The 20,256-nt window shown below is 36.5% G+C and overlaps 1 protein-coding gene across 2 annotated transcripts; it reads left to right on the top strand.

The window, feature by feature from the left end:
* Positions 1-707: 707 nt before the first annotated feature.
* LOC105059371 (uncharacterized) lies at positions 708-17,001 on the top strand. Of its 2 annotated transcripts, none has more exons than XM_010942650.4 (16): positions 708-1,097; positions 1,183-1,233; positions 1,327-1,560; positions 2,509-2,607; positions 2,706-2,761; positions 3,775-3,886; positions 6,179-6,358; positions 6,551-6,817; positions 9,135-9,356; positions 9,457-9,660; positions 9,752-9,874; positions 10,026-10,337; positions 10,454-10,552; positions 10,633-11,159; positions 11,263-11,295; positions 16,776-17,001. In XM_010942650.4, coding segments are annotated over exons 1-16 (2,631 nt in total). In that variant the 5' UTR covers positions 708-986; the 3' UTR covers positions 16,777-17,001. The 2 variants fall into 2 exon arrangements, with proteins under 2 accessions (XP_010940952.1, XP_010940951.1); XM_010942649.4 differs by having other exon boundaries at positions 767-1,097; positions 1,321-1,560.
* Positions 17,002-20,256: the final 3,255 nt, after the last annotated feature.

Genomic DNA, 20,256 nt, shown 5'->3' with positions numbered 1-20,256 from the left:
TTATAGTTATAATGTAATATTAATATCTTATATTATTATTATAATAAAATATAATAAATATAATAATGCATAATTTAATATATATTAAATTTTTATATACTATATCATAATATATATTATTTTATTATATATAATATAATTTATTATATTATATTATATATAATATATATTATTTGTATGTATAAATATATATTATATAATATTATACATCATAACATATAAAATATAATATAATATATTATAATATTATATATAATAATATTTATATAATAAAGAGTGTTACGGGAAATATGCATAGATGTTAATAATTGTTTAGAAAATTAGTAATACAAAAAAAATATAGATAATAAATTTTTTTAATTATTTTTTAATATAAAAAATATATAAATTATTTTAAAAAATATTTGTTAAAAATATATAAATTTTTGGGTAAATTTTTTATCTCTCCCTCTGCTCGTCCGGTCCCAAACTTTTTCGACTAGCTGTGGACTCGTGCGGCTACCGGCATCGACCGCGCGGTGATCGGACCCGCTTGACCCGTGCCCCGATTCCTCTCCATTCCCATTCCCATTCCCATCCTTATAAATGGCGGGAGCTTTCCCTTCTTTCCCATTCTTCCCCTCCCATCTCCTGGCTTCGTTAACCGCCTACCATCTCCCCTCCTTCCGTGCCTCCCAATCTCCGTCAAATTTTCCTCTCCAAAACCCCCGATTCTCGCCCATCCCCCTCGATCCGTAAAAACCTAGAACCCATGTCCTCATCTTAGGTTTTCCTCTCAGATTAGGGTTTCTCGAGATCCCTCTCTCTCGAACCCTATCCCAAAACCCTACCATCCCTCCTTTGTCTCCAATCTTGTTCTTGGAGGCTCCGCCTTGCTTTCTAGGTGTGGGAGAGCGCTTGCTTCTTTCGTGCCTCCTCCATTGTCTGCCATCGGAGCTCAGCTCGATTGGGAGAGTTGAGGGGGCCCGAGAGAGATTTCGATCTCAATGGAGGCTGCCGCCGGCCGCGGCGGGTCCCTTCCCGTGCCTTCCTCTCAGCCAGCTAGAAAAGAATGGCGTGCCGTCTCCCAACATTCCTTCCGAAACAATGGAGGCGAGGTAAAAGGCGCCTCCTTTCTTTTTCTTGTTCGATAATGTCTTTTTGCTTCTTGGATTTCTTTCTGAAACCCTTGATGGGCCGCAGGAGCAGGAGCATGTTAAACCAGGGCAATCCGACGAGAGAACGGTATATGAGGTATATAAAACAAATCTTAGATTTTCCAAGCAGTAAGAAGGTTTTTGTGAACTGTTGATTGATGGTTTAAGAGTGACCTGTTGCAAGGTGCAGGAGGGAATTGGGCCACTGGATGTGGACTTCTGTTCGATCACAATTGACGACGGGGATTTGAATGATGATATATTGCACCAGAGGCTGCAAAGTATTACCAGGCAGAGAAAGGAGCTGCAGCAGATGGAGATTCAGATGCAAGCGCAGGTCATTGCCAGGTCGGAAATTTTAGAGGTGCAGAACAGCTTTGAAGCCCGGATCAAGGAGCATGCCAATGATGCTTCTAAACTAAAGGTTACATACTCAATGCATCTTCTTTCCTTCCTTCTTGGTCGATGTCCATTCACGGTGCTTTCTTTATTGGTGTGTTCCAGAAACCTATGGCTACTGAAAATGTTGTCTTATTCGCAATCTTGTCTTACTCAAAATCTTGTCTTTTTATGCTGGTTCGTTGGTGGACTTTTTTCCAATTTGCAACTATATTTATTGTGTGTAAGGAAGGCACCATGTTGGCTACTCCTACAACTATGTAGATTCAGTTCCTGTTCTACTCTGTTGGAATGCTGGGCATAGTCGCTTAATGAATTTGTGTCCATGATATTGGTCACCATCATTTAATTGGGCATTCTGCTTACATGATCATCAATCTGTTGTTACCATCCAAATACAATCATTAACTTTGACATAGATAAATACCTGGCAAATATGATTCAATAATTAATGTTATTTGACAATCTTGGACGTGTGGGACAAGACATACCAGAGATGCTTATTTTCTTATCTAGTCTGTCTACAGCATGTAGCTTTAAATGAATCCACCATGTAGTGTTAACATTGGGTTTTTCATCATAGTTGCATCCAACTTGCTAAAACTGCCTCCAGTCGTTGTAGCACAAGCCATTTATAAATGATGCATTGCTTGGTTTATTGCACAAACATAGACTGGTTGGCAGTGATCAATTTGCGAGTGTTCTAGCTTTTCTAGCTCAATTATGTTCTTAGCCAATTTGCCCTTTAGATCTGATTGTGTTGTCTCAAATCTCAACAAATAACTTACCAACAAAGAATTTTACTCCTTTATGCTACTAGTGTAAATGCCATCAATTTATTTTGCATCTCATGCATATGCTCGCATTAGCTGCTCTACTTAGACAATAGATAGATTGCATGATTCCTGTTCATATTCCCTTCAAACTCATCTCTTTTTTTCTCTGTGTTTTTCCTTCTCTATTGATCATGCAGGAACAACTACAAGAAAGAGAACAACACATACATGAGTTAGAGATGAAATTGGAAGAGAAGGATAGAGAGCTACGTGCTATGAAAATTGACAATGAAGCGGTTTGTTTTGATCTTCAGAATTTGTATTGCTTTCTTAACAGGTGGCTTGAGTGTTGTATATAAAGATCTACATGATGCATTTCCTTTCTTTTCAAAAGGCTTGGGCTAAGGAGGACCTTCTTAGAGAACAAAACAAAGAGTTAGCCACCTTCAGGTATGTGCTTAGTATCATGCTTTGATATAAAGTATATAATGTATATGTTGTCATTGGTCCTGTTCCATGGCAAATTATCTCTAATGTATAATATTTGGAATTCGTTATGGCTACTCTGGTCGAAGTCAGTTTATTTCGTCAGCTCAATTTTGACCCTATGGTTTATTTTAGACATTGCCTCTTTACTAGGATCTTTGTTGGCATATTGTGCTTATGAGTATTAATTTTCCTACACTTTCTCTTCTATTGGTTCTCTTCTAACCTTCTGCAGTTCCACTGGTATGCCTCATTTTTCATCACTTCGACTTTTATGAAAATTTCGCCTTAACATTCTCATCTTTATAACACTTGTTCTATGGTAATTGGTATCCTTCACTGATGCACACTTTAATCTGTGCCATGTATAATATGTATATGTCTTGTATATGGATGTATATGTTTGTCTTCTGTATTTTGTCATATTTCGTGATGGCATAGAAATCAAGCTCCACCTGCCATTCTTAAACTTTAGTGAATGCACCCTTTTTTAGCATGGCATCTATTTGTTTAATGATAAAAGTGTCTCTAATCAAGATGCATCTTCCTTCAAGAATTCATGTACCTCGATTCAGTTAAGCTTCACGCGCTTCTCTTATCAAGGAGGAAAAGAAAACCCTTCATGCACTACATAGGATCATCACACAATGCTACAAGTTTTCTGGATATTAACACCAATGACCTCCAACTGGATATCATATAATTGAGAGTTCATCTATTACAACCACATGGATGGTAGTCCCCTAATGAATCTTATATTGCCTGCCAAGAAATACTCTTATCATCTATCCACTGTGATGAAGTATTTTATACTGAAGGCACCAGGTCATTTTGCCTTACCTAATTCAGAAAATCAAATTATTGTGAATGATTTACTATTAGTGGTTTTACCATTCTTCTAATTGCTCTTTTGTATACATGTTTGGTTAGGCAACTTTGTAATGGATGTTGAGTTCCTTAAACATTTTTTGTTGCAGAAGAGAGCGAGATAACTCAGAAGCAGAAAGAGCACAGCACGTTAAGCAAATCCATGATCTGCAACAACATATACAAGAAAAAGAAAACCAGTTGCTTGCTTTGCAAGAGCAGGTTGTTCCTCTTAGTCTTTCTTAGTCGATATATATTCTTGAACAAGGCATGCCATAATGTACCGAACTGGACGGTATGGAGCATACCATACCATACCCATATGGGAGGTGTATCGGCACTTGGTAAACCGAATTGGCCTTGTACCAACATAGTAACAGGATGGCACCATACAAGGTGCGGTACCTAGACGGCATACCTTGTTCTTGCATCATCCATTTCTCATAGATCTGCAGTCTATAAGGTTCAGCACATGTTCAAGTCTACTACTGAAGTTATGTTTTCCATGAGATGGTTCAGGTTATCCTAAGATCTTTTTGTTTAAGTTACCAAGGAATTTAGATGCATAGGATACAAGTTCTCAGAAAATGTAACATTTTTCTAAGGGGAGAAGAAGAAACATCAACGGGATTTAATTGTTGCAACCAACCTATATTTGAATTCAATTGTTGATTTTGATCAATATGTAAATGGGATCAGATTATCACCAACAGAATACTGTTTGTTAATTTAGATGGTGGCCAGTGCTTGGAATATTAATTTTCAACTTATTCAATAAAGAAGGTTTAGGCATCTTGGGGACGGGCCAGGATATGAAAAAACAATAAAAGCATTCACCAAGTCTATTTGTAGGCTAGCATTCACCAAATCAAACTAAATTCAGTAATTCTTGCTATAAATAAGTTGTCCAACTGTTTCCGTTTATAACAGAGCAGCCGTTTAAACAGAACACTAGTTACATGCTCTTGTCCACTATCAACTTGTGAGGAGTTCTTGTATTCATGAATTAAAGTGTAGTTTGTAGCTGATTGGAAAGGACTCACATTTTCCATTTAAGTTGCCTTACTGTGTGCTAGTGCATGTGTGCTTATGCATGCTGATGCATGCCAGCATGCACCAAGCACTAGCAAGGCCATGGTGTGGGAAGGCACATGACAAGCCAGTCCAGGCTGGCATGTCACTGCCTGTGGCATGTAAACATTGCTTATATCCAACAATTCTTTAACTAAAGTTTATAAAGCCTAAGGCATAAAGCATCAAAGTGTGAGCTGTAATAACATTACTTAATAGTCAGTAATGTAAGAACACTTTTTGAAAATAAGCCAGGTGAAGGATGCAGGTCTCACTTTTGAACTTGACCATGAAAATTGTGATGAACTAGACATTCACATGCCAGCTTATACTAATTTTATTGTTTAGCAAGAGTTGACATATCTCATATACCCTTGTTTAAAATTTGGATCCACTCACAATGTCATGCAATAGTACAAAGAGTATATGTTTGGTCCAATCTATTTGGTTCAGAAATAATCAAAATCTAACTTGTATTCCTTCTACGTAAGCTAATATTATCTGGTCTGCATCTTATGTAGGCCTTTTGATATTATATTTTTGTGTTTGGATGCTTACCAATAAGCCATAAGGTGTTATTGGAGAGCCTTGCCTTGAGCATAGAGCAAGACAAACCTAACATACCATCATAAAAGATGTCTCTAATGACATTTTTTTTGGTGAAGTTATGGTTTTCAAGGCAAGCTGATGATGATTACATCTGATACTTAAGAGTGAGATAGATGAGTGGAATTTGGATGGCAGATCTTTAAAAGGAATGTGAATATAAAAAAAGGGGATAGAGTCTAATATTTTATAGCAAAGTCACTTGTAGTAAGCTTGGATCAAAAATCATGACAGATTATTGGATATGGATCACTAAGTAGCCCAATTCGAATGGCAACTGATCCGAGGTATCCAAAAGTAATAATCACAACTCGTCTTGAATTTAAGAAATTAATTTGCTCTGAATAATTATCATGTAGCACATCGTTGAAATTTGCTTTTAGCTGTAGTTTATATACGTTTTGCAATCAAATCTTATGCTGAGTGGTGTGTTGATAATATCTATATGTTGTTCAATTATTATTCTCTGTCATGGCATGCCTAGAATTAATTAACCAATTGTGCATCTTAATTTCAGTTTGTGTTCAGATTATTTTTACCTGATTGGACTTAAAAAAGCAAATGGATCAGCAAAATAAGTCTAATTCTACAAGCAATTTTGGCACTTTTTTTTTTTAGTCTAGTGGACTGAAGTGATATGATTATCTCTGTTCTTGACAAAGAGCGTACGTGCTAAAACTACATGCTTTCAAATTTTTTTTTTTTAAAATGACTGTATTTGATCTATATAAGTTTCAGTTCTGGTTAAATTTTTTTATTAGAATATTTTGTCATGTTCAATCTGTTATGAATAATGCAATTCTTGACATCAGATCCTAACGATTACCTGCCTTTCAGCATAGGATTGCACAGGAAACTATTCTTTACAAGGACGAGCAATTAAGAGAGGCACAAACTTGGATTGGTCGTGTTCGAGAAATGGATGCTTTGCAATCCACAACCAACCAGTCACTACAAGCTGAGCTACGAGAACGCACTGAGCAGTTTAACCAATGTTGGCTTGGTCTTCAACAACAGGTTGCTTTATCGTATCCCATGGTTACTTTTTGTTCCCTTTTTATTTAATGAATGCATGAATGAATAGCTTAGCTACAATAAGTTTGTCAATATGTTTTTTGTTTTACAATTTCATTTATGACATAGTTGGAATTCTGCAGATCACTGTTAAGTTTTGATTCTTATTAGTCTTGTTTGATAAATGGATACTAGTTTGTGGAAATGGAGCGGCATCATCTGCAAGCCATACAGCAGCTCCAGCTGGATTTGGCTGAGGCAAGGGAACGAAGTGGAATGTACAAAGATAATTCACGCGTGCCTCATGAGAACTCAAAGGATTCATCTTCATATGTACAAAGCAATGGAAACCAGATTAATGCGAATGTCAGTGGAACATCAAATGGAAACATGGGGTTCTTATCTAATGGAAATTTGGATGGGGGTTCATCTTTTATTTCAGCTTCCAATGCATCTAAGAAGGTAGGATAAAAGGTGAAAGCTTTTCAAAGTTGTCACACTGCATGAGTGCCAAACATTCAAAAAATCTTTATTCTGATGTATAGATGCCTGTAATAGTTGTTCTACTTAGTTTTATGTAAAAACTGAAGATGAAACTAACATCAGTCATTCTATAGTTTATTAATGTTTAGCCCAACTAGTTGCTTCAAGGTTTTACATACCTACGGGATGGGGGGGTGTCCCGTCGTCCAGAGTGTTGGGGTGGGATAAGTTGGGAAATACACTGGGATGGTACGGGAAGATTCCTGAGGATTTGGACGTGGGTGTCCCGTTGCACAGAAAATCTGGGATGGCCCGACCCTCTGGGATTTAAAATCTTGAGTTGCTCTAACATTCCCAAATTGATGGTTATGCGAAGTTCTTCTCATGTCCCTCGAGAAAGCAAATCTTTGGACATATAGGCCTTATCCTGCCCCACTTAAGATCTCATGATTAGAAAAACTCTTGCATTTATGATGCATGTAGGTAACCAATCATAATGTTTTCTATTCTGAGAACATTTATTGCTAATATCAACTGTCCATATTCCTGTATGAACTTTTATGCAAAATGTAAAAATTAATTTTACAATATTGCATATGGATTGTATGAAAGTTGTGTTTGCAAAACATTTATTAGTGCTTGTTAGAAGGTCCATGTACTGTGTTGAGCAATTCTTTCATGTCCTTCATACAACTTACCAAAACTTTGTTGATAAAGTTAAATTAGTATCCTTATACTAACTTCATTAGTGGAAACTTCTATGTTAGTCAGCATGCTCTTGAATTTTTTTGCATTGCATATTCTAATGAGAGCAATCCATTTGCTCTTATGGTCTCTATTTTGCTCATATTTTGAGTTCTTATCTAATATATTATTTAAAATACAGCCATTAATTGGTGATATGTACGAGGTGCAAGCCAATATTAGGCATTAATTTTTAGGAAGTTTTATCTTATTTTGTTTACACACTTGTCTTCTTTAGCTCTCTGTAAATTGCTGAGAGAAATTTCATCTTGCTCTCACCAAAATCAACTCTTGCACCTGCTAAGAGCTTATTCTTAGCCAGAAAGCATCATTTTTCTATTCTCAGCTTAGGTGTTTAGATGAAGGGTAAATATTGATTGGATGCATTGTATTCTTAATTAATTTATGCTTTAAAAATTAACTCTCTCTTGATCTTGTCGTGTTAGACGTGAAAGTCTATTAATAGGTCTCCTTAAGAAAAAAAAAAGAAGAAAAGTCCGGTAAGAGGTTTACATTTTTAACATCATTTCCTTGAAATGATACTATTTCCAATTACTGTAGTTTAAATATCATATTTATTTTTATGTTCGGACGATTGAGTCAATATGTTGATTTAATTTATTTTTGATTGACTTCGTGACCATGATTCTTCTGCAGTGTGGTTTATAAGCTGCATTTTCTAGGGTTGTCATACTGTGATGGTGTTTTTATTTAGTATGTCTTGAGATCCTTGGTCCATTGATTGGCTATAAATTTTGGTAAGCAACATTGATTGGTTATTTGATAGTCCTAAGTGACTGATAACTTCTGGAAAAATGATGGAAGATTTAGGATGTCCATTAACTCCTTGTGTACATTGTGCTTTGAGTAGTTAATTCTTGCGGCTAAAGTGAAGATGCTGTAGCTTCCTTATTCAAAGTTGTGGGCTGTCAGTTGTGGGTTAGGTTTGAAGGAAGGGTCATTTAGTTCTCTGTGCTTTAGTGTTTGCCATTAAACTTTTAAATTTTTTTTCTAAATTTTAATTGCTGAAGCTGGTAGTAGATGAGATAGGAGATGGGACTGAATCTGTCTTGCTCTTAATATAAATGTATAGTGCAGAAAGGGGGATTACTGATTTTCTCGTACTCCCTCCTTCAGAAGACCAGCTCCAGAACCAAGTTAGATGGGGCACCCTTTACTAAATTGACATTTTCTCCCATGGTGTGGCCATCTCATAATGATGATTATCCTAAAGTTTGAACTTGTAGATTGAATTCAAGTCATCTATACTGGAAGAATGTTCATATATCTCCAAAATATTGCCTGCATGATAATATTTGAATGTCAATTGCTCATTGCATCCCTGATTTATGAAGTTCATGACTATGGTAGCTTGACATGATGACCATATTATAGAACTTCTTTTGTCATGGTCTTGCTACAAAGTTTTTATTACTTGTTATATGATGCTTGGAGATTTTCATTCCCCAACCTCAGCTTAGCTCTTAATAACTGTAATATAATCAATAATACTTTAGTTCTTTTGAAAATCTTTATTTTTATTCTTTTTCAGAGTGAACATATTTCTGGTGTTCCAGTTGTTCCATCTTCCATAGTTGGGATTGGTGCTTTTCTTCCTCCTGGCCAGATGACTTCTTTGCATCCTTACTTGATGCATCCACAAGGTGTTCCACAATCAGCATCATCAACCAACTCTTCCATTCCTCAACCTCAAATGGGCCATTTTCAGCCATTATCTACAATTCCAGCTCACCAGCAGTGGCAAAATGAACAGGTATCAATAGCATAAAGGTTAATAGGATCATAGCTTAGCCGTAACAAGATGGATAATGTTTTTCTTTTGCCAATAAATTCTTTTTTCTTGGTTCTTCCAGATGGTGCCAGATATCACACAGATACCTAATCAGAACAAATATCAACCATCTGAAACAGAGCAGAATCTTTTAAGATCAGATGCTAATTATAGGTACAAGGTGGCTGCTGAAAGACAGGTAGTCCATCCAGATAATCTCCACAACCACATTAGCCAACAGCAGAAATCTAGTCCTGTAATCAGTGGATCTAGTGAAGAAGCTCAGGTGATAAATGAGAACATTTCTCTTTACACATTTATTACTGTAATTATTACCAGAGGTAAGTGCTATATTTGTGCTAAATCCCTGATATCAGGTTCTTGAATTAAATGGCAAACCGTACCCAGTGTCCCAAGAACCACAGGAGACGTTGAATGCAAACTCTCAGTTGAATTCTACATTTGGATTTGAACCACCAGGACATAATAGTGAGCTTAAGGTTTGTTTGCTTCTTTGACCTTTTTTAAATGCTATAAGATGAAAACAGGAAAAGCATCCACTCTTCTCTCATGTTTGGATTTCAGAAGGCAGCCTCAATGAACCATTGGGTCAGGGGAGGTTATATTATGTTCCATCTTTCAACGTTTCAGGTACAGGATAAGACAGTGGCTGCAGTCTACCAATCACAGGACCCAGTTTTGACATCAGGACAACAATGGTCAGCTTCGAGTGTGGTTGAGTCTGTTGCTCCAAACAACTCTTTAAGCTCCAATATTGCAGTAGAATGCAATGAGAACAAAATGAATTTTCCTGAAGCTCCTGTCTCAGCTGTACGAACATCAAATCCAATGATACCCACAAAACCTGTGGAGCCTATTCTTCTAGATGAAAGGTCACTTTTGGCTTGTATAGTACGTGCTATTCCAGCTGGATCGGATGGTCGAATCAGGATCAGCACAACTGTGAGTATGTCTTTTTAATAGTATAGCAGTAGCAAACTCACTGGTCAATGATGGATGGTCTTTTGTTGTCCTTTGAAAGTGGACTGATCGGGGCTTTGGTGCCATTTTACATTCAGCTACCAAATAGGCTGGCAAAAATGCTTGCACCTCTTCATTGGCATGATTACAAGAAACACTATGGCAAGCTTGATGACTTTGTGGCTCAGCATCCAGAAGTATGCTTGCTTCCTTTGGCATTTGAACTGTTTCATAATTTTATGTTTCATAGCTGGATGTGCTCACTATGCTATTTCAGTTATTTGTAATTGAAGGGGACTTTATTCACCTTCGTGAAGGAGCTCAAGAAATTATATCGGCTACTACAGCTGTTGCGAAAGTTGCTGCTGCTGCTGCATCTTCTGTGCCTTACTCATCATCGATGCCTTCTGTAGCTGTCACTCCTGTTGCACAGAGCAACCGCCAAAAAAAGGCACTGTCAGTTGATTTGAGACCTGCAAATAATATGTCATTCATGGATGGTGCTGTTCTGACAAACTCTGGTGATTCATATGACAAGCATTCACAGATTTCAAAAGTGCATGACCAACAATCAAATGGTGTCAGCTTTAACATCATTCAAGGGCTCTCAGATGTTAAAATTTCAAGCAAGTCAAAAAATCTCCAGGAACTCAATGGTTTATCTTCTGAAATAGGACCTGGTCATTCATCCATACACATTGTAGTTGGAAATGGAACAAATATTGATAGAACAGGTTTGTCCTCTCCACAAAGTAAAGGACTAAGTAATGGAAGACATGGTTTTGGAGGGAAACAGCATGGAAGGTAGTTTTCTGGCACCATAATGTCATCTAGATTTCTATTGAAATTTATTGCAAGTCTTTGCCTTACTTCAGTCTAGGAGGCTAACTACACATCTCTTTTCTAGGCCTTCTGGGGTTGGCTTGATTTCCAGAAGATGGTAAGTACCAATTACCTGAGTTATGCAACATATGGTTTTTGCTTAAAGAAATACATATATGCCCATCACAACTCATATTACTCCCAATTCTCTTTTTCATTTTTTTGAGTGCTTATAATTAATCTTTATTAATTTGCATGCTGGGTGTTAAAGAGACCTATGAGATGACGATTTATATATCTACCAAAGATTTTGGAATGTGGAACATGTTTTGGCTTGGATTAGGCATTTTCTGGTGATTTTTGGCAACCAACTCGAAATCAAAAGAATATATAATGATTCATAGATAGAAAATTTGGAAGAGATCTTTAAATATAAGATAGGAGTGTTTGACATGAAGGTATTAGTGAAATATTCGAACTATATATTGAAATGCATCTGCAAGTGAATAGATATTTCTAAGCAAATGACAATATCATGAACTGTATTCATGCATGTTGACTAACAAAAAAATTCTGGTTTTTATCAACAGAACTTCAAAACTTTGTAACAATGTTTTGTTTCAAATGATAATTTAAGTTATGAAACTTACTGTGCTTGGACTGGTTGAATTTGGCTTGACCTATTTTCATATTGGTTTCTAATCTAGGTGCTATGATATACATCTTTTAGTCTGAACTTTCTGGTTTAAGTGAGCTATTTCATATTGTCGATGTTCATATATGAATCTCTACTAAAGAAAAGAAGCATGTTGTCATGCATCTGCCAGACTGGTATGTTTTGGTCCACCAAGTGGTGTAGAAAAAGTGTTGTCTGAGGCTTGACTCACCTTATGCAGTTACTGTAACATATGGCTCATAAGCAAGGGTTAAAACAATATGTGACCCAAATAAAGTGGCTTCTGTGAGGCTTGCTTTTTGTGCCTCCGAAAAATTTGAGCCCAAGTACGTTGGTGCAGTTTAAGCGAGGTATTTCACAAAGTTGATAATTGAGAGAGAGATGAGTAGAATGATGCTGATAAGATCTAAATCCAGGTAGTGTAGGTGCAGTTTCCATGATAGCATGAGAGACCAGTCAAGGTTGATAATTCTCTTGCAACGTGACTCACATCAGCTAAAAATGCTTGAAATGAATGATTAGTGGTTTAGAGGTTTCTTATTAATCTTCTTTAGTGGCTCATTTTTCTAGATTCTTTGTCCCATCCTTTTCCAGTTCTTTTGACCTTTTGTTTTTTTGCTTTTCTATTCCCTTGTTCTTTTCATTTCTTTTCTGTACTCTTAAAACAATTTTTTGCTGCTAATTTTTGCCTGAGTTTTGTCTTCAGTAAGTTTGGAGGGCCCTTATAGTTATCCACCCACATGATTTGTGCAGTAAGAATAAAAATGAACGAATGAAACTGTGAAAAAATGAAACGGTATGGTGTCCTGTTTAGCCCTTTCCCTTTTACAGATTCCCTCATTTGAAATAAGACTTTTCTGTTCATCTATTGGTCCAGAATGATTACTTATATTTTTTGTCTTTCAATTGGCAATTTCGATAAGAATGTAATCTTTAAACCAAGGTCTTAAATCCCGTAGGTTGGGAGTGTCCTTATTTCTCCATGGAACAAAATGCCTTATTATCCTGTCCTGTCTTGGTGGTAGTCCCGATAGATGTCCCCCTTCTTTCTGTTCTTTCTTTCTTTATCTTTTTGTTCCTTTCTTTCCTTTTCTTCCACCTTCCTTTCTTTCCTTTTCTTTTTCCATCTTTTTCTCATCCCTTCATTTCCCTTTTCTTTTTCTCTTTCGTTTCTTTCTTTTCTTTTTCCTTCCTTCCTTTCTTTTCTTTTTCTTCTCGTTTTCTTTCACTTTTTCTTTTTCTTCATCTTTCCTTCCTTTCTTTCTTTTCTCTTTCTTCTCTCTTTGCATGGATGGTTTTCGGAGTCCCCCGTCCAGGTCCTGTTTTCTTATAGGAACGGGATGGGACGACCAGGGTGCCCTATTCCATCGGGACTTAAAACTTTGCTTTAAACATAACTTTTAATAGGGATTTTGCCTCTGCATGCAGTAATCTCTTTTGACCTTTTGAGTTCTTTAATAGTTTAACCTTCCAATTGGTATCAAATATTCAGTTCACAATGTTACATGATTTAAAGGATGATCAGGGTATCTCAATATAAGCTATACCATTGTGCATCCAGTGTTTTGAACCCATTGACTTGGGTCGAACTGATTTGGTAGCTGGTTATGAGTTTGTGGTCAGATTGCTGTTCAACAACGAGTTGACCAAGATTAAAGGTAAATACTCTTATCTAGTAAGAGTCCCCATCTGTTTTGTATTATATCACATAAGTAGCTCCGGAAAGGGGACGACTTCTTTTCAATAAAAAGTAGAAAGAACAACTCTATAGAAGGAGAGTCAGAACATCTTAGTCATTGACTCGTCAACCTTCGGCGGCAGGATTGTTTCCACTTTGTTCAGCATATACTTACTACAGTCAAAGATAGATCTCGAGAAAGAAGCATATCGCTCGTAATGAAGGGCAAGCGCTTGTGCTTAGAATCTATCTTGTTCGTCTCTCAATCAATTAGGTAATCGATAAAGAAGAAGAGTTTCCGTGCTCGGCTATCTTGTGAAACATCTTAAAGTATCATTTCTTTCCATATCTGTCTTCTCGACCAATGTAGACCTTTTCAGCTTCTTCTAACCCTCTAGCGTAGAGGCCATCTCCACCATCTCTTATGCCTGCATCATCATCTCCGTCGTCATTGAGCCACAATCTTCTGCTCCAATTTCTCCAACATACAGCTATGCTTCTATCAAGCTTTGCCAACATCTCCCCTTTCCTAGATGACCTTCAACTGGAGGCCTATCACATTGCACTCTTTATTGCCTTCAACTCGAGCTCCATCGACTATGCTTTCCTTAATTATCATGTTCATGTTGAGCACTGCCAACCACCCCCCACTGAAAAGAAAAGCCCTCTAGCATTGCCGCTCCGTATCTCCACTTAGCTTCTACTATTATTCCTCTCATTTGCCACTTGATAACAGTTTCTCTCTTGATTGTGCACTATCCAGTCACCAGCAATCAGGAACTAGTAGTTTGAAAGAATTTTGGTGGGATTGAGCATGAATTGAAACCAAGACAGGGATTAAGGCACATTAAGAAATTTTGAGGTCATTTTTTTATTCATTTTTCCTTCATTAAGCGTCATAAATAAAGAAATGACCCCAATGACAATAAATGTATAAGTATTTTATTATTATTATTTTTGAATCTATGGTTGGTTTTGATTAGTTTTGGATGAAATTAATTGAAATTGACTGCAACTCAGAACTGAACTATCTATCTCAGTTTGATCCAAGGATTTAGGACTAGGTCTGACTCGTCCTTCTTGGTTGCCCTAGATTAGGTCGGTGAGACACTTGGTCCTAGGGTGGCTATGAACCCTAGGTCCATACGAACTAGCAGTCCTTGTTTGTTCTAGTTGGTACCGGCCTTGATGGATTAACATGGTAAGCAGGATAGGGTGGCTATGAACCCTAAGTCCATATGAACTAGCAGTCCTTGTTTGTTCTAGCTGCTACTGGCCTCGGTGGATTAAGATAGTAAGATGGATAAGTGGTGACACTATCCCAACATTTTAGGATGGCAATGTCCTAGTACTTCATTGGGGCGCTATTTCTTTTTAATTTTTTTACTTTTTTTAAAAAATTTCATCTTGTTTGTTAGTTTTAGTGGTTTTTTAGAGGCTTTTTAGGATTTCTTAATATTATTATTTAAGATAGGGGATGTTTTTGATGGTTTAGGGTTTGGGGTTTGGCCTCAAACCTGCGGGTTGACGGCTCAAGCAATGATCCTGTGCTGGTACATCCTCTATATGCAGCACATAACATAATAACAAAAGGGAGAACGAGAGGAAGAAGGGGGAAGTAAACTCAGATCATGGATACCATAAATCCAATGCCTAATTGATACCAAATTTATACCAGTATCGGCAGCAAGACTAGAAACCCAATCATGGGCTCCAAACCTTTCTTAATCCTAATTACAACAAACCCCAAAAAACACTTTTAACAATCATAAAAGCAACAAACAACAATAAAAAGACAAAAACAAAAAAAAAATGGCATTCCAATGGATCACCGGCATGCTAAGCTGCCCCAACTGTTGGAATAGCATTGTTGTGGCCAGTCCCTAACTGATACTGGATTGGACTAGGATTTAAAACCCTGTTTTGGTCTTTTTGCCGAAAGCAATTTAAATCAGCTGAGACTTTTAACCTTTTATGAGATAGTTCTGGCAAATACTATGATAGCAAGAATTTAAGTTCAACAGAATGGGGCATGTGGCTTTCATAGCCAGCAAATGTGCTGTTTTGTGCAGAAACAAAAGGTAAAAAAGGGATTGAAAAACTCATTTTAATTTAGCAATATTAGAAAATATTTAATAATTGTGCAGCAACTTGTTTTGGATGCTAGTATTGACTCGCCACACTGCATGCTGGCTGGCATGAACTGGCATGGAGTGGCACTTGCAAGTTTGCAGAATTTGACTGGTTGGGTTGTTTGGAATTTGGAATACACTGTAAAAGCAAATAGAGCAAAATTTGGTGAAGACTCATCTCTGTATTGTTTTAGTTTTCCCACAATCCAAACAACTAGAAAATTTACTTTTTCCGAAAACTTAAACTTTCCAAAGCCTTTACCAAGAAACCAAACATACCCCAATTGTCAGTAATTGTACATTCTTGGGCAGCAATAAAGAAATTAAGAAAAATGTTTTGTTGATGCATGTTGGTTTGGACTGCTTGCAATAAATTTTTTCCATTGATATCTATTCAAAACAGAGGTAAATTAGAACTTAGAATCATGTAACATGAACTTTGCTCTGCTGTGATTTGGGAGTTCTGCTTGTGAATTTGTGAGGTCTGATAAAAAAATTTGGGTTGTGACTCCAGATTTTTGATGCTATAGTGTTATATTACAACTACTCGACCATCTACATTTGCATTATACATGATCTTATCTTGAAATTACCAAGTAAATATTTTCTATGAATGATCTTGCTCTGTTCTATATATTTCTAACAAAATCTGTGTTTGCCATAGAATTAATTTTGTTGTTAGCTCGAGAGTCTTGCTTATGTTAAAGTCCTGCTTGCACCATACTTTTTATGTTCTTTGGTTCTACCAATGTCTAGTATGGCTCTGATGATGATAAATTAGGAATTTGGTCTTTAATGGAAAAAAAAATTAAGATGGTGATCGTGTGCTATAAATATCATTTTAAGGTTTCTGAGTATATCTTATCCACTCAGAACTCAGAACAGAGTTCAGTTTGGAAGTGCTTGTTTTCATTGATGATGTAACCTTCATGTATAGGAATGGGCGGTGGAAAACAACCCAGAAATACAAATCTTATTGGTCCAATTACTGTTAACAGTTATCACTTTTTATTGGAGTTAGTTTCTATGTTGAAGCCGTAATAATGGAATATTGATTGAAATATCTGTTTGTCTTCAGTTTTGAGCCTGACATCAATTCTTTAATTTGGCAGAATTTGACAGGTGTGAAATACCACTGGACCTGATGAACAGCTGTGAAGCGATGCATTTTTTCTTGATGTCCTCCGGTTGGATTCCTGCTGACCATTTCTTTTAAAATTTCTTATTGAACCTTGTGCCTTCCATTCTGTGTGGAATTTTTTGCTCCGCCAGTTCTGTTCTTGAATTTGTATTTACAATGGAAGGCAGTAAAATCGAAAAGATTTTGCAACTGTGCAATATTTGCTGCATTCTGTTTGATCAATTGAATGAGGTTAAAAAGTATATTAGAATGGTGGTCTCCTGGTATGTTGTGACTAAACCTTTTATTTAAATGCCCCAAGATGTATGTTGGCTCACTTGTTCTGAAGTTCACTTCAGCGCAACTTATACGGCAAAAATGATGTTTGTTTTCATATTGCCTTACTACAGGTGTTGCTATGTGCCAAGGGTTCAGATTGTATCTTTCGCATGAAACAATTCACCTTTCACAATGTCAACCGTTTGATTGCTGCACTACATTCGCTTCAAGATCTGTGCAGGTGGATGTAAGGATGAGGTTGGACTGCTATGGAGTCTGTGTAAGATGCAGTCCAATGGTTGATGTTGTGAAAGATGAATCATTTTTTCATTCGAAAGATCCAACCCGAATCCATTTGCTAAATATATTATGCCATTTTTTAAGAGACACTAGAAGTTAGGTATTATCTTCCATCATTCATTTGTTGTTTTCACTTATATCATGCAGAATGACTTTGATTGATTACCAGCTAAAATGATAGATAGTTGAATATAGTTATTAACTATATCATTCAAACGAATGGGGATGCTATACTTCTGTCTGTATTAAAATTGTTATTCCACAGAACTGCTGAGTGGTGAATTTAGCGTATTAAACTTTGTTTGGTGGTCCTACTCGTACCCTAAATATAGCTGGACCCTTTTGGCTGGTGCTTCGTCTTTGTTATTGGTTGGTTGCCTATTTGGCCTTGTTAGACGAAATCAAACTCCACCGAACGTTTTCCGTGGTTTATTGCGATGGAGACAATGCAACCGCTGCCAAAATTACGTTCCGCCCTGCCGTCTGTAGCACGTAGCAATCGTGCCACCTGCCACCGGTAACACGCAATGGCCCAAGGCCTTGAATCATTGGTTCCCGGTCCTCCAACAGTACGAAGGCTACTCTTAAAGGAGTTACAGGAACGCCTGTTGCCCAGAAAAAGTGGAGCAAATATCACTTAATATAATACTATAAAACTTAATTTAATTATTTCTAATAATAAAGCAACATGTTATTGTGCATTGTTATTTCTAGTTAGAGAATATTCTTTTTATTGTAGCAGGTCTATTCGCAGACAAACAAAACATCCATTAACATGAAATTCTGTAAATAGTTGTGATTGAACAACTTGTTTACATGGTACTGATCCGGTCAAACCTTTTAACGTTTCTGTTGCGTCTACAAGTGGTGGTGGGACGCAACTGACGTACCGGCGGTGCAACATCCTGTCTACATTCCCATGACGTATTGGAAGGGTTCGGGGAGTATCTAATCATCTCCATCTTTTCTCTCATTCTCATCACGCCCGTTTCCACTGAACCATGCATATATAGCCACCCTTTCTACCCGTCCTATCATGTCCTGTCCACTTAACACTATATATATACAAAGTTCTGTACTTAGAATGGATCTTTGCTTACACCCAGTTACATCTCGGTTGGACGATGAAGATTTTATATCGATTATCTGATCTATTAGACAAAATTTATTGTTTTTAGTTTATGCATCAGGTGTTACAAAAATTGGACTTTAAACAGCAGAAAATAATACATATATTTTTACCACTCAATGGCTAAGTTAGGACCATGCCTATTCCCGAGCTGAATGGCCTTCCCAACTCAATTCTGATTTAGCCTGACAAGTTGGGCCGAGTGTGAAAAATAGTTTATTTATTATAGGTTGGGCTCAGGCTTGAGGATTAAAGCCCAATTCTAGTCAGGCCTAACTCGATTTTTTTTTTCCTTTTTTAACTTTTCATGATTAAATGGTAAATTTTGTTGATATGTAATTAGATAGGAGAAGATCTATAATCTTAGAGTAGTTAGTAAGTGTTGAAGTTCTTGTTAACATATTTAATAATTTATATTTTTTTAAGCATGTTAATATTTTTAGTACTATTTAGAAATTGAAAAATATGTCCATGAAGTTCGAGATCTTAACCGAAGCCCAAACTCGAGTAAGCACCGAGCTTGAGCCTAGAAAGCAGACTGAAGGCTGGGCTAGGTAAACTTAGGTTTAGGTAAATTGTGTTAATTTTTGAACCGCCCAGGCCTAGATTTGGTCTAGCTTTGATCGTGAATGAGTCTAATTAAGAGTCTCTGGATCATATGATTATTAGTGTGTAAATAGTTTAGAAGTAGTTGATCACATCCGGTCATTTTGATCATCGGCATATAGATTTCCATAGTTCAAGTTGGATCCGATTAGATGTGACTGGAGATCCACTTAAGTGAAGCAAATCTCTCTCTCTCTCTACATTCATCCACACATGTAGATACAAATGTATAAATACATATGTATAGACATACATACATACATACATACATACATACATACATACATACATATATATGTGTGTGTGTGTGTGTGTGTAGATATAGATATATATATAGGAAGAGGTGGAGAGAGAGGGATGCAGAATGACTCATGGGGGTGAACTCTTCACCTGCACGCTTTCCATCCAAATTTTGTGAGGTCTTGCTATCGTAACTGCTGGCAGTCTAATCTTTTTCATTTTAAGGAAGGTACAATAAATAAAAAAAGTCATCCCCTCTACCTTCCAAATTAACACTTATTGAACTAATTTTCAAGGCTTTTAACCCTCTGCAGCATCAGACCTTCCTCCTATTGGACTACCTTTTTTCCATCAAATCTTACTAAATTGTGCATCTTCAATGCTATTCCTTTTAAATAACCCACCCACCAGGCTTGTAGCCAAATACATCCCTCTTTTTTCCTTTTTTTTACTAGAAGGTTTCCTGTATGTTTGACCGTCCTCTATAAAAAGAAGATATATCATGCACCGTATGTAATATGTGGTTATATATTAATTATTTATCTTGTCTAATATTTGTAAGCTTCATTTATTATATGCTCATGTAGGAGATAAGATAATTAATATGATACACCATTATATTATTGCATGCTAGGTAGGATATAATTTTTTTTATAAAATTTATGAATATCTATAATAATTTTTTAAATATATTATTGAGATACTTAAGGCTAAATATTATCTATAAAAGCAGGTAAATTCATGATCTTTAAAGCTTATCACCGCCGCGACATTACAGCGCTACCGACATACAAGATTCTCAAATACACAAAAACCACAAAACCAAATATAAGATTCTCAAATACATAATAACCACAAAAAAAAAATGTAATCACAAAATTTTATATATTATAAAATTGGATGGCCCCACCGATCCCAT

This window comes from Elaeis guineensis, chromosome 16, assembly GCF_000442705.2.
Source record: "Elaeis guineensis isolate ETL-2024a chromosome 16, EG11, whole genome shotgun sequence".
Lineage (NCBI taxonomy): Eukaryota > Viridiplantae > Streptophyta > Magnoliopsida > Arecales > Arecaceae > Elaeis > Elaeis guineensis.
The sequence above is the reverse complement of the archived record's forward strand: the minus strand, read 5'-3'. Positions and strand labels throughout refer to the sequence as shown.

Bases quoted from the DNA above. Each gene is read 5' to 3' on its own strand.
- LOC105059371 (XM_010942649.4), top strand. From the start codon at position 987: ATGGAGGCTGCCGCCGGCCGCGGCGGGTCCCTTCCCGTGCCTTCCTCT. The intron at 6,359-6,550 runs GTTGCTTTATCG...AATGGATACTAG, and splicing joins GGCTTGGTCTTCAACAACAG to TTTGTGGAAATGGAGCGGCA. The intron at 9,661-9,751 runs GTGATAAATGAG...CCCTGATATCAG, and splicing joins GATCTAGTGAAGAAGCTCAG to GTTCTTGAATTAAATGGCAA.